The sequence below is a fragment of the Rhea americana genome, unplaced genomic scaffold, assembly GCF_003343005.1.
Source record: "Rhea americana isolate MKP2758 unplaced genomic scaffold, rheAme1 scaffold_312, whole genome shotgun sequence".
In the NCBI taxonomy this organism is placed as follows: domain Eukaryota; kingdom Metazoa; phylum Chordata; class Aves; order Rheiformes; family Rheidae; genus Rhea; species Rhea americana.
In genome coordinates, this window is record NW_028186438.1 from 173622 (window position 1) to 187615 (window position 13994).

A 13994-nucleotide genomic window follows, 5' to 3' on the forward strand; every position below is an offset into this window, starting at 1 on the left:
GCTGGGGCTCGCCAGGGAGGCGGCGCGGGGAGCCCGCGGCCCTCTCGCCTTACCCCGGAGCTGCTCGAGGCTCTGGCGGCCCCGGTGCAGGCTCGAACCCTGCAGCAAACATTTTCCCGCGGTCTTTTCCCCTGCAGGCGGGAAGGAAGGGGAAGAGCGGCCGGGCGCGAGCTGGTACCTGGCYGCCTGCCGGCGGTACGGCGTGACCCCCGTCTCGCGCGTCCTGGGGCGCGCGGGGGGCCCGCGGCTGGCCGTGGGGCACCGCGGCCTCGGCCCGCAGGTGAGCCGGCGCCCACGCCGCGCCGAAACCCGCGCGAGCGTCGTGTTGGAAGTGGCCTGTTGGAAATACGGCRTTTGGACCATAGAATGCCACAGCCTTTAATACTTGTTTTCGATGATCAGCCTTGTTTCGTTAAGCTTTTTGTATCTGCMGTAGTTCTCTGAGGTCCCTTCCTATTCATTTTTCCTGTACCTGATACCTWGGGCCTAGAAAATAATCTGATTTTGCAGTATCTGTTGAGTAATGACAATGTCATTGCAATATTACTSTTTAATTCTGAATATTTTATCAAATTAAGAATCTCCACTGGCGAAGACCGGCATATTGACCCAATAAACTTTGACGTCAGGAGTCAAAGCGGCCTGAAGTAAACTAAAGGAGCACTTTAGTTGTACTGATAGGTTGCCAGGTAGAAACAGTGCCCAGAGAGGTACATGTTCAGACATAGCAGACCGGAAGCTTTTCTTCTTTTTCTGCATCATGAATATTAACAATGGGAGTATTTTTTTTTTTTATTATTTTTCGAAGAAGAAATTAATTCTTTAATAGCATAAAATGAAACCTCTTGAACTTTGACCGTATTCAGTATTTGCTTTTCCAGTCTATGGAATGAATTTGTAAGGGTGGTCTTTTTGCAAGATACTGCTGATTGCTTTATGACATCCCCTTGAACCTTGCTAGGCTAAGGAGAACTGAAACAGAAGCATTTTGAAGAGCTGTGTGAATGCAATGAAACTCTGAATGATCTGTTGTGGTTTTCTGTGTTGCAGGGTGCCAAAGCTTTAGCTCTTTTCTTGATGGTCAATACTTCTATCAACAACTTAAACCTGAGTGRTAACTGGCTTCAGGGAGAAGGAGCAGCTGTAATTGCAGAGATGCTAAAAGAAAACTGCTACATTTCAGGTTAGTATTGTAAACCATCTATCATTCGCCAGTTGAAACTTTACTGCAGAGGAGGAAATTGTCCTGGCTTYTTTGTGGAATTAAGCAGTTCCACTGTCACATTGACTTTGCTTATGTGAAAAGGATAAGAGGATTGGGATACTGTCTGAGCAGTGAATGTTTAAAATTGTGCTGTCTCATTGACCTTTCTCCGTCTGTGTTCGTAGCTTTTGCTTTTGTGAAGTTATGATTTCACTGATTACAGTTAGCCCAATCCTCTGCCAAGCCAATGGAGACTCAGAAAAAAGAGAAGGCATTTGCTTTGGTTCGTGGATCAAAAACATCCACCCAAAACTTAAGATTATCCAGAGGGAATCACTGATAGTAGATAAAGCTTTGTAAGTTGAATTTGCAGGACTGGCATCTAGGAAAACAGGGCTTCTAAACTGGATTGGGTGGAACTGAACCCCATCTTGAATGAGTCAGCAAGCATCTGCTCTAGAGGCAGCACTTGTCTGCTATTCCCAAGGACATTTCACATATCTAATATTTCTGTAGTAATTTGAGAATAGAAGCAGAGCAGTGATTCCTGATATTTAAATCTTAGTCAGTGTCRGGTCTAGAGCTCATGATTTTAGTCCCTGCATTTCCAGGGTAAGTATTTCTGACTTGAGTAGCAACTCCCAGTTATACATGGATGAGCAGTTTATCTGGATTGTGGTTTACACATGGCATGGGAAGAGAGGGACCCACACTGGCTCTGCAGAACTAACATACAGCAAGGACTGTTAACTGAGATACTGTTTTTTGTGCTAGCTCATACCTGCAAACAATTGCACTAAGAAGCCCTGCCAGATCTGAGGTTGTTGCATACTGAGACAGTTCAGGAGTCACTGTGCTGTGTTTCTGTGGAGAGTGTAGAGCAGAGATCCAGCATGAGTCTGCATGGAGACCCTGTCATATCTCTGTGTTGTGTCTTCCAGTACTTGCATTACCCTTGTATTTCACTGTCTGAGTCTCCCTGACCTCAGCTAGGATACAGTCAGAACCTTGCTATAAATAAAACTCTTTGGCTGCTGCACTGAAGCATTTATTTTATTCACAGAGAACAAGGTTACTTTAGTCAGCTGGGAGTAGGACCCAGCTTTCTAATATAACCAAGTCAACCTTTATCTGCTTTGCTGGAGAGTCTTTTCAGATGTGTGTCAGATTTGGTGCTATGAAACTCCTGTTAACACAGAATTTCCTTACTTGTTCTCTAGTGATTGGGCTCAGTGTTCAAGGTTTACAGTTGTGTTACTTCAGCGCTGGGAAAATTCATTCTGTATGTAAGTGGGTAGAGGGTAGAGGGGTTCATGCTTTTATATTTGGTATCTCAGGGCCTGTTTTCACATCCATTCATGTTGTTATACTTAGCTCAGCTGTCTCTTTCTGCCAGCCTACACTCTACTTTCAAGCCATGATGAGGAAACAAGAAACCTGCAAAAGCTTTGCTGAGTGTAGGCTGTGTCTGGAGTCGGAAGCACAGATAGACAAGAAGCACTCTTGTCTCATGTCCCATATTTGTGTGGCAGAACTTGAATGAGGACTAGACAGGCTGTGAACTCAAAAATCAAGTTCTTTTTTTTCATTATTACTATTTTTTATTAAAAGAAAAAGGTATTATGTCAGACCAGTTTCACCATGCTTGTTTTCTGAGCCTGAAAGTGCTTCTACCATAGCAGCATAGAAATCAGACACCTCCCTTGGCTAAATGATTGTATGATTTGATGACCTGACAATAGGTTGTTTTTTTTTTCTTCCTTTCCCAGCTGTTGATTTATCTAACAACAAATTGGGAGCTGAAGGAGCCAAGGCCTTTTCTGCTATGCTTCTGGAAAATACTACAATTGTATCCCTTCAGCTCTCAGGAAATGAATTTGATGACCATGCAGCTAAGTACTTAGCAGATGCCCTTATAGCAAACAGTAAAGTGGAAATTCTGGATCTGAGTTACAACATGCTTGGTGACAAAGCAGGTAAGGTGCTGTCTGCATWCCCTGCATTAAGAAAGGGGTCCTGCAGAACTTAGCAATGCAGCCTAAAAGCTGCATTAGTGCTCTGCTTGCTTCAGACTTCTGCAGAGCAAGGGCGGTTAATACTTTCAGTTTTCCAAAAAGTACTTCTGGATGTTTGTAGGCAAAACCAGTGTCAGCTGCAATGATTTGTTTCTTGCATCCTCGCTCTTGTTCTTTTCTTACAGCATTCAAGCTTTACCTCTTCTATTTCTTTTCCCCCTTTCTTCCTAGTACCCAATTCTGATGCTCTTTCTTACACTGAACTATCATTTCCTTTTTTCTTGGTGATTTTTTTCAGTCCCACTTTCATAGATTTGTAAAATACTTAATAGGAACAGAAAAAATGGCAGAAGTGAGTGTGCCCAACAGTCCTAGTCTAGCACTTCTGTGGCTGATTACAGATGCCAAGGGAATGGTGTAAGAGTAGAGCAAGCATGCAGGCATACTCCCAAACTCTTCCACCTCTGACAGTTTGTGGTTTGGAGGTTTTCTTTGTCCAGTAGCTTTGTCTGTTTCTCTTCCATGTGCTTTTTGGTCTCCAATGAACATGCCCCTCCCTCAACCTTATTAATGCATATAGCTCCTTTTCTTTGGCTCCTGATTTTTAAGTGTGCTATCATTTAATCRTAATTACTGCATCCTTGCATTTACAATGTTCCTATGATGCTCTGCAATCCAGTTTTTGCTTTCTAGGCCTTAATCTATACTGGTTTTGCCAAGCTCACTTGTGCTGGGCTGAAATCACCCATCCTTTCTTCCTAACAGTCCATTTGTGCCAAACATTTCTTATGTGGTCATTGCTTTTCACCCTTTATGTTCATCTGCTTTTTGCGCTTTGCTGGCATGTGTTGCATTTTCTGTTTCTGTGGCTGCCCATGGGTAATCCCAGCCATGTGTTCTGCTACTATTTTTAGGCTGAAGGTTCACAAATCTCCCTATTCTTACTCTCATTCTACATCTAGCCTCCAAATCCCTCCACCTCCAATACAGTTTGTAGTGAATACACACTCCAAAAGGTCATACTGAATTTCTTCTCTCCTATGCCATATCTCATGCTTGCTGTCAGATTTATATTCTTCCTCTCCAAACCTCGCTGTGTCTTTCATGAAAAATTCACCATCTTCTTCCTGTCCACCGCTTTCCAACCCTTAATCATCACACATTTCAACTGCTATAGCCTCTTCCTTGAAGATTCTCCCTGTCTCCAGTGAGCTTCTGTAACTCAAGAGAGAAGAAACAACCATAATCCTCATCTCTTCTGGCCACTGGGAACACACCAGGTCCTTTATTTGGCTTCTTCCCAGTTTTGTTCTGAATGTTTTCTTGTTATTACCTTTGAAGGCTGCAAAGGCGTCTTGCTGACCTGCTGCTGCCTGTACAGTCAAACTGTTCTTCTCTGTCTTCTGGTCTCCAAGTGTGGTTATGGCTTCTTTTACTCCTGTGCTGATTGGCTCACCTCATTTTCTTCCTGCCCCACTGGAAATTTAAAGGACATATCCTGAGAAGACCGCTTTAAATCTCATAATGGCACAGTAGCTTATGGGGTTGTTAAAGAGAGAGCAAAACTGGTTTTTCTACCATGAGTAGACTTAAGGTGGCTGGAGGCCAAAGCTCAGGAAGACTAAGAGACTGTGGGAAGCTACCTGTTGCTTGTTGTCAACCTTCAAACTCACATTGGGCCAGAGAATGAGCCTGTGCAGACAGCTCTTCAGGCAGGAGCAGCAAGCCCTGGTTTCATTCTGTGATTACTGAATTTTCTCTCTCTCTTTGCTACATTTGTGATTTGTGATCAGAGAACATATACACGTTATTTTCTGACAGTTTCTGCTTTCTATGTATGATGAAGGAAGCATGCAAGAAAATTTTTTATATATATATATATATGTATATATGTATATGTATATATAAAATAGAGGTATATATACATACATATATAGAGAGAGAGAAAGAGAGAGAGAGGTAATACAGAGAATTGCAGAAAAATACCTAAACTAACTTGAGCATCCAGCTTTGCAGAGCAACTAATCCTTTTAAACTGTTTTGCTTCATGTATTTCTCTTAAGGTGAAGTTCTTGGAATGGCAATAGCAGAAAACATTGGATTAAAGGAACTTAAAATCAGCTGGAACCATTTCTGTAGCCAAGGGGCAGCTGCTTTAGCCAAAGGCTTGGGGGTAGGAAATGATTTTACTCTTGTTTCTAAATTCTGAAAACTCACATGAAGCTTGATCTGTTTGAGTGAGCATGGATATCGTGATGTGCTGTTTGCCTTATGTGGTTGCCTGTCTGCCAGTTATTTATGGTCTGGGAGCATACACACCTTGGAACTAAGGAAGTAAAGATGTGAATATGTTTTCATTTCTTTATTTCTAGTTCTTTCCCTGTATAGATCTAAATTACTATAATGAATGTTTTAAATTGTTTCATTTCACTTCTGATTCAGAGTGTTGTTTTGTATTCCATATACAGTTTTCACTCTACTAAAGAATGTAGTTTCCCGTTAAAATATATATTTTTTCTGGCTTTTTAAACTGAAAGGGGCCTTGAAAGTAGTATAATTTCACCTCTTGTATAATGCAGGTCACACATGCCATCCAAGGACTTGCGCAGCAAATTCACAATTGCTTTTTGGACTGTAGCAGGTTTCTTACAGACCTACAGCTTCTAAATGACTGTGTCCTGTCTGAAGTGCCCCTTTTGGGAGGAAGGAATATGGGCTTTATAATCAAGATTTTGATGGCAGTTCCAGATGCTAAGGGCATTCTCTATTTCAACCTGTCCAGCTTTTAACTTCTGGAAATCTAGCTTTCAGTTCTCAAGTGTTCAGGAAGTTGTTTCAGGCTAATGTTTCCCGGAGCCTCGAGACAAACTGGGCAAAGGAAACTGGCAGGAAGTAAAAATGAAGATTGTTCAGATTTCAAAAAAAAACACTCTTGTTCCTTTATGGAAAGGGGATGATACTGTATTGATTCAGCTGCAACAAAAACAAGTCTCAAATCTGTAGAATGATTTTTTTTTCTCTGCATCATCTCAGTTAGTTCTGGAAGCTAGTAAGCTCCACATCCTCACTTTCTTCTTGATGGCTGCATCTTTTTTTTTGCTTAAGAGCCTTACTCCACTACCCTGGTGGGTACCCCACTCTCTGTTCTCCATATTCACCATGTTCTCAAGAACACACTTCTGTGGTCTTTACCTTGCCATCTTCATTTCCTCACCTTCTCAGTACTTCATGGGAAGTGGCCTTGCATTGGACATATCCAAAGGAATTTCTTGGAAAGCTCAAACTGAAATGTTGAGCATAAGAAGAAGGGTCCTTTTATCCCCACTCTACAAAAACAGAATTAGATGCATAATATTTTTTAAAGTAACCCTAGAATGGAAGTGGAATTTAGCGAGGAGAGATCCTCCCGGAGAATATGTCCGATGAAAACTGGTTGTTTTGTTGCTGAGACTGAAATTACATTTACTACCAGCCTTTCACTTGGAAGCTTTTGCAAAGCTGTCTGTGAAGGAGGTCTTCCCTAGTTAGATCCTCAGCAGAGTCCCAGAACTCCTCAGTTAGAAGGTAATGCTAGGCAATCTGGAGGTACTGAGTAGTTGGCCACTTTTCATCCATTAAAATTCACTTTAGATCCCTCTCTGCTGAGGTAGTGCATTTGAAAGCTCCATACTCCAAGATACGAAGTTCTGCAGTGCATTAGAAACCTTTTGTGAGCATTAACTTGCAACCCAATCCAAGACCTGCTGGAGGGAGTAGGGGGAAAAAATGTGGCTCTCCTGAAGCCTTGGCAATTCTTGCTGCTTAGCTGTTAAAGGGCAGGCTGTTCAAGAGCCTGCTAAAGCAGCTGAATTCAAGAAGGTGATACTAAATCATGCTGCCTGCTCTCTGGGAGAAAACAGTCCCTGTGCCTGATGCAGGTATCTCTGTCATTGAGCTGCCCTTGGTGCTCAGACAGACAGAAACTTGGTGTTTAAAAGCCAGTTGAAAATGTTTTTCATAGAATTATGGAGGAGGTGAAGCTCCATTTGTAGCCATCTCTGCATCCCCTCTCAAACAGCTTTGAGTGACCAGATTTTATAGCTTATATGAAACCCATAATCCTGCACATAGCAAGAGTATACATGGCTCCAACCAGTTATTGCAGGACAGCTCAAGCCCATGGGGAGACAAAGATAAGAAAAACTGTGTGGTTGTAGACTAAGACTCAGCAGATTAGATCACATCCTTCAGGATCTTCAGCAGGCCCTTGGGGTGAGCTACCAGTGAAGGGATAATTCTTTCTCAGTCCATGGATCCTAGCACTACCACATCTCTGCTTGCATGAGCTCCAGCAGCTGTCAGTCCTACATGCCAAGGTCTTCACAGGCTTGTGAAATGGCAGCCCAGCTGGAATGAAAAGGATTTTTCACCTGGTCTGCAGAAAGGATGTTTCTTCAGTGTTGTACTAAATGATGGAGAGATTTTTGGTCACGCATCTTTGTCGCTCTACAGGCAAACATATATCTCAAAGTGCTGGATGTCTCCTACAATGGCTTTGACAACAGTGGAGCAGCTGCCTTGGGGGAAGCCCTTAAAACCAACAGTGTGCTAGAAGAGCTCAACATAAGGTTAGTCAGGCTCTGATCCYGCTGCATATTTTCTCTTATTTTGTAGTGAGATCAAACATGGTGGGCAAAGCCTCTAGCAACCATTTATATCTCCTGTCTGCAGAGAGTAGTGAGTGGATAAGGCAGAGAGGGAATGTCATAAAATACCAGTACTGCTAGTCTCATCCTGAATCCCAGTTCCTCTGCTTAAAAGTGGAGTGCAATAAAATCTTTTGATCCCTGTTACTTTCTTCCARTCCTCCTGATTACATATTCAGTTCTGTGTCATCCTTGCAATCTAAAAGAAGTGATTATATAGAAGAATTTGGGACCAATGAAAAAGATGGRATCAAAGAACAAAGTTGCCAAAATTTGCAACAATAAATTGAGAAGGAAATGCTGCAAGTAATTGAAGGGMCTAATGAGAGGGTCGATCAATTATGAGAAAGGAGGTTGCTAAAACCTCCAGATATGAGACTAGAATGTGAGAGAAAAATATCATCTGTGTTTGGAACAAGAACTGGACCATTGCCTCTGTTCAAAACATCATCTATAGGCAGTCAGGCTTGGAACTGAATAGCAGCAAGGGAAAAAAGGTAGCTGAGAAACAGATMTCAGCAAACTTGTAGTGCTAAACATGACAGATGATAGCTATCTCAGCAAAAAAAATCAGAAAAGCTGGCAGAGATGGTAGTTATAAAAGTCATAAAACAAGCTTGTGTTTAGATTAGTGCATCTATGGAAAAAATCAGTGGAACTAGAAACGGTTTGAAGTGATCAGAGCATGGGTAGGCTGATAGAAAGGGCAGAGCAGGATGAACTATGCACAGTATAAAATCCTGCAGTCGGTTGATAGTTATCATTTTGCCAGAGCATAAGGTTAGCAGATACYTCCAGGCTCCTGGAAGGCAAAGAGTGCCTGAATTAATGGGTTTCTCTGGTGCTCCAGAGGAGCCAAGTCTGCTTAGCTTGAACACCTTCATGCCCCTCATTCTTTGCAGGTTTATATCAACTTGCAGCACTAGAGGAACTAATTAGTTCTTAGACACTGTTTAGATGTGTGGCAGACTCCCTGCAACAGCCTTGCCTCTATTGAGCTACCGGATTTGGCAACCCCTAACAGGTTCCCACATCCCAAATATTTATTTGGAAGGAACTGCCCTAAATTCCCGCTGGATGTAACAGTTTTTCAATGTTGGATGAGGCAGGAAGTTGCATATCCTCTGCCTGAACAATTTATGTAATCAGTGTCTTTTGAAGTGTCAGTCTGGCTATATGAATACAGAAAACCTACAGTTCAGTGTATGAACTGTACTTTTATCTGGTTTTAGCAATAATCGCATTTCAGTGGAAGGAGCTCTGCGCTTTGCACTAGGCCTGAAAGAAAACAAGACTCTGAAAAACCTTAACGTGAGTAACTTTCCAAGGAAGGTACTAGAGCCTCTTATGCATATTTAAATATCACTGATACACATCTTGTCCTGGCTTGGAATCTGTTAAGAGCAAATCCAGAGCAAGATAAAGGAGCTACTTGCCTCAGCCTGCCTCCTCCCATGCTTCCCTGGTTGTAGTATGCTCTCATTAAGACAGAGTACTTGCACAATTTTGTCTGTGATTATAGATTTCTGTGGTCCTGCCACTGTATGGACTGCAGCCTGTCCTGCTGTGTTTTTCAGCATGGATAGCATCCTTTTCTGCAGCAACAATGTGCACCTACGCATGGTAGGAGGCACTGTGATGATCATTTGAGGGCCTTTGGCCTACTACTCTACTTCTTTTTCTGCTGCTAAGACAGCTCTGAGGGAGCACTGGCTCATAGCCAGTCATCTTCCCAGAGATTTGTTGGCCACYGAGCTAATCCTTACATACGTCTTCCTACTATTCCTGGCACTTGAGATAAATGCAGCTGGTATGTCACCCATTGGGAACCACTGGTATCACCAAGGGGAGGATCATAAAAAGAATCTTGGAGTCCCAGTCGGCTTCCATGTTGTTTGGCTTTCTTCTCTTTTGCCCCATGGGACCTGCACAACTGCAGTGTCTGTTGCATGATTCTGCTTGTGTAAAATGTACTGTCACAGTTTGGGATCAAAGTCACTTAGCAGATGCATGTAAGGAGATGACATATGAAAGGAGAAAAGGAGGAGGTGATAGGATCTAAGGAACTCCCTTGAAAGAGAGCATGGGAGAAAATGTAAAGGCCCAAGTTGCTGAACTGAAGGTGGACAAGATGGTTCTGATAAGAACATGGAATTATCTGGTGCAGTACAGGTCACGCAGATTCCCTGCCTGTGTCTTGCGGCCTGGAGATCTTCCTGTTTCAGGATGGCTGCGCTGTGGCTTTTGAGCCATGTGCATCCTGCAGGCAGTAGAAGCCTGGCTTCTCTGTTGGGCTGTGTCTCAGAACTGRCAGCAGTGCTGTGCTGATGCAGGGGCTCCTGAGCAACCCATATCCTTGGCTATGGCAGTGAGCAAGGTGTGGCTACCATTGCTGCATGCTTTGGGACACTGCTTCACAGTCAGCTTTGCTGCACTGTTCAAGTGGGAACTCCTGAGAATGTCCATGTCTCCCAGCCATGAACCGCTCCAACAGTCCACCTTCTCTGAGATACGCAGTTCATGTATTTTGGCCCTTGGTCATTAGGAGGTTTTAGTGTTTGGCTGATGGTTGGATGCTGCTTTAGGAGGATGACATTTTTCTGCTAAATACTCCTGAGTTTGAAGAGACAAGTACAGAGTTTCATAGTGCCAAAGAAGAGATATTAGGAAGAGGAAGACATGTCACATATTTTTCTGTTGTTTCTTTCCTAACTTCAGATGACCAGAAATCCCATGCAGAGTGAAGGCTGCTTTGGAATCCTCAAAGCTCTACAGGCAAATTCTGACACAAGTGTAGAGATCCTGGACTTGCCAGTAAGTGTTAAACCATAAGGAAGAGGGAAGGAAGGGAAGAGGCTGAATGGGYGATACATGAATAACAAAGTGCTGCCAGGTGTCAGAGGGATTCTGCATGCTATCTGCTTTGAAGATGCAAATAGTTTTAGAAAGATTTCTGTTCTCTTTCTAATAGAACTGAATAGCCCTTATGTGGTGCAAGAATTTCCACTTGATAATCTACCCACTTTATGAACAGTGCCAGGTCTGAGAAGGCAGCCCTTTGCCTCCAAATAGGCATCAACACAAGGTGTCTCTTGTGTCCTACCAAAGGGAATCACTTCTGAAATCTGGGCTAAATAGAGGCTATGTCTCAGACCAGTAGCCAGTTAATGCCCTTATGATCAACTAGTTAGCAACTACTTTTAATTTCTAGTAAAGTAAGACAGTTACTTAGTTGTTTATTGAGGAGAGATTTGTCTTGCCTAACCCTTCTACAATGTAAGCAACTGCATCTAAGGTAATTACATGAGATCTAGTCATAGAAGATGGAAATTTAGTGGATATGTAAGGCACAACTAGCCCAACTAAGTGTAGAGATCAGCTTTAAGATGGGGAGAATTGTAGTGCAACTCTGCTGACTATTGCCTATATATCACCATGGTCTAGACAGGGAGTTTGTGATGGTGAACTTGGAGGAGACAATTTCCCTTCAGTCACTTGCTTTTATCAGATGAATCTTGTCCTTCCTGATCCTTTGCTAGAACRAATTCAGATGTCAGCCTTGAAAAGAGACTGGATCATCCCTGAAGTGCTGAACCTYCCCCTGTAATTCATTGTCTGTGTACTTCACCTCCTTCTTTCTAGCTGTTGTAACTTCTCTTCCTGTAGACCATTCTCCTGAGCTTACTCTCCATTCTGGTATTGTCCTGACTTTCTCTCTGGGGGTTTTCCTGGGACAGGGTATTTTTCACCTTTATTCGCTTCAGCTTTTATGAAAACCCATGTCTTGCTTTGATTCCTGTGCTACTTGTACACTGTTCTTCCTCATCTTGTCTCTTCTGCTTCTTGCCCTTGGACTAGGACACTGCTGTTTATTGAATATTGTTCATACTGATAACATGGCATTGTTCACTAATAGCCCTGGATTTCACAAGCTTGTGTCAGAATTTTGTATTTGGATTGGGAGAGCTCTGAATATGTTGTAACAAATTTTGTCTGAATGAAGGTAAATCATACCATATGCTTGCTTACCTATAGTGATTTTCCCCTCTAGGACATCCCTGTGAACAAAGAGCTTGCAGACCTGTGTGATGCTGTGAAAATACTTTGCCCAAATCTTCTTATCAGATATAGTGGAAATACAGAGTTGCGGAGAAAAAGTCAATCGAAGGTTGAGCTTCAGGCTTAGTCCAGAGTGGCAGCCAATTCCCTGAATGCAGTGGCTTATCAAGAATCTCTTCAGGGCTGTTGCTTCTGTGCCTCTGCATAACATCCTACTACTACTGAMTAAGCCCTTGACATGAGAACACACTGGGGCAGTGGAAAGGGCAGGATCTCTAGAAATACTGGCTATTTCATCATTACTGTCATTTAGAAATTTTTCTTTCTATTCACTTCAAGATATCTGCAATGACCRGAACTCAGTCTCTTGGGAAGTGCAGGAGCATCCCCATGGATGAGAGGCCTGTGTAACTGCCTCCTTTTTGATCGTCAGCTTTGTGTGTGGGGACATTCGTCTGGAAGGGCTGGGGCTCGGTGGAACACCATGTGCAGCAGCTGCCACTGGTAGTTGGTGGTGCTTGAATCCACAAAAAACTACAGTAGGATCAGTGCAGCTGGAGATTACACTTATGTAGGAAGAAAGGTCCTATCCAGAGATGTGCCATGAATATATGCTTTCTGTCTTAGGCTTGTTATCTTATTAGACAGTCAGGATTGCCTTTGCAAAGTTGGCTGTCACATGGCACTAGTGACTCRTTTTCAGCTGCTTCCTACCAGAATTCCTTAGCCTTATGTGGAGGCCATGCTCTCCATGAGGGAGCCACTTTCAAAAAGTGTGGTTGGCATTCTTACTTCCTGGATGTGCGCTCCTGCTTTCTTCAATGTTACATTGGAAGGATGCTATAAGCTGCCTGGAAATGGGACAGGTGCGCAGTGGTAACTCAATATCCTTGGTATGCGGCCAAGCTTCTTTGGAGGGGGGAGAGGCTGAGAGATTGTTATTCCTCCCCTCCCCACCCGAAGGGATTCTTTGGGGGATGAGAGGCTGAGGGAGGGAGACAGGAGTCACAGCTGTGCAGCTGTGCACTAAGCAGTGTATCTTAACTCTTCCTCCCTTGGCATCCGTGTGAAGAGGTTATTCTTGCAGCTGTTTCTGCGAGGCTGGGAGAGGAGCTGAGAATCCCCCATCCCGGTGGCGTGTGGCTCGGGCTGGAGGCTCTAGCTGCTCTGCCCTGAACCAGAGGGCAGCAAACCCCAGCGATGTTGGAGGGCCACTGTAAATGTAGTTGATACTGTGAAGAAATAACAGTCTTTCATTTCCTGAAGGTTTTCAGGGATTTTCTTAACAATTGTATTGCAAACTCTGCTGGTAAAATGCATGCAACAGTCTTTTTTCTTTCTTTCTTTCTTTCTTTCTTTTTTTTCATCTGTGGCTCAAACTGGACAAGCCTGGTCTGTCCCTTAGTGTGTCCATGTGCACTGGGTTTGATTTTCTGTTTAGCTAACACTGACTGGCAGGGGCTCGGAGATTCAGGCAGCATTCTCCTGGAAACCAGTGGTGGCACCTGTCTGAGGAGGCAGCTCACTAAGGGAAGGACCAAAATTCAAGACAGCTTTTGCCAGTCTCCTTGCAGGTGGTTGGTGCCCTGTACTTTGCTTGAATTTTTTTCCTAGAGTACAACCATTATAATTTTTGTTTCATTTAGCTAATGAATGTGCCTTCACTTAGCATCACTTCTCAGCAAATGATGARGTTTAACTTCTTTATCTGAAAATAACTCTATGCAATCATGATTTGCCAAGCAGAATCAGACCTATAATTGTGCAAATTATCTTACATTTCTATATCTAATAAATAATAGTTTCTGTGCTTTGAACTCATACCTGTCTGTTCACATGATTCTGAAAAGTTTCTTACATGCTGTATGTTCTGTAAATATTGATTATTTCCAGGATTTTCAAAACCATCTTGAGTCCCTCTCAATCTCTTAAGTGAAAAACTCATGTATTAAACACCAAAGCTATAACAGGTCATGATTTAAATCAGTATAAATACTTATATTTTAAAGTATTTAGTCATCGCATATTTTT

The 13994-nt window shown here is 42.8% G+C and overlaps 1 protein-coding gene across 1 annotated transcript; it reads left to right on the plus strand.

Moving 5' to 3' along the window:
• Positions 1-196: 196 nt before the first annotated feature.
• Positions 197-13784, plus strand: LRRC74B (leucine rich repeat containing 74B). The gene is made up of 8 exons (XM_085310166.1): positions 197-280; positions 1051-1183; positions 2974-3180; positions 5283-5392; positions 7711-7826; positions 9137-9215; positions 10623-10718; positions 11956-13784. Exons 2-8 carry the CDS (start codon positions 1078-1080, stop codon positions 12088-12090), a joined length of 849 nt encoding a protein of 282 aa, XP_085166292.1. The 5' UTR covers positions 197-280; positions 1051-1077; the 3' UTR covers positions 12091-13784.
• The last annotated feature ends 210 nt before the right edge of the window (positions 13785-13994 follow it).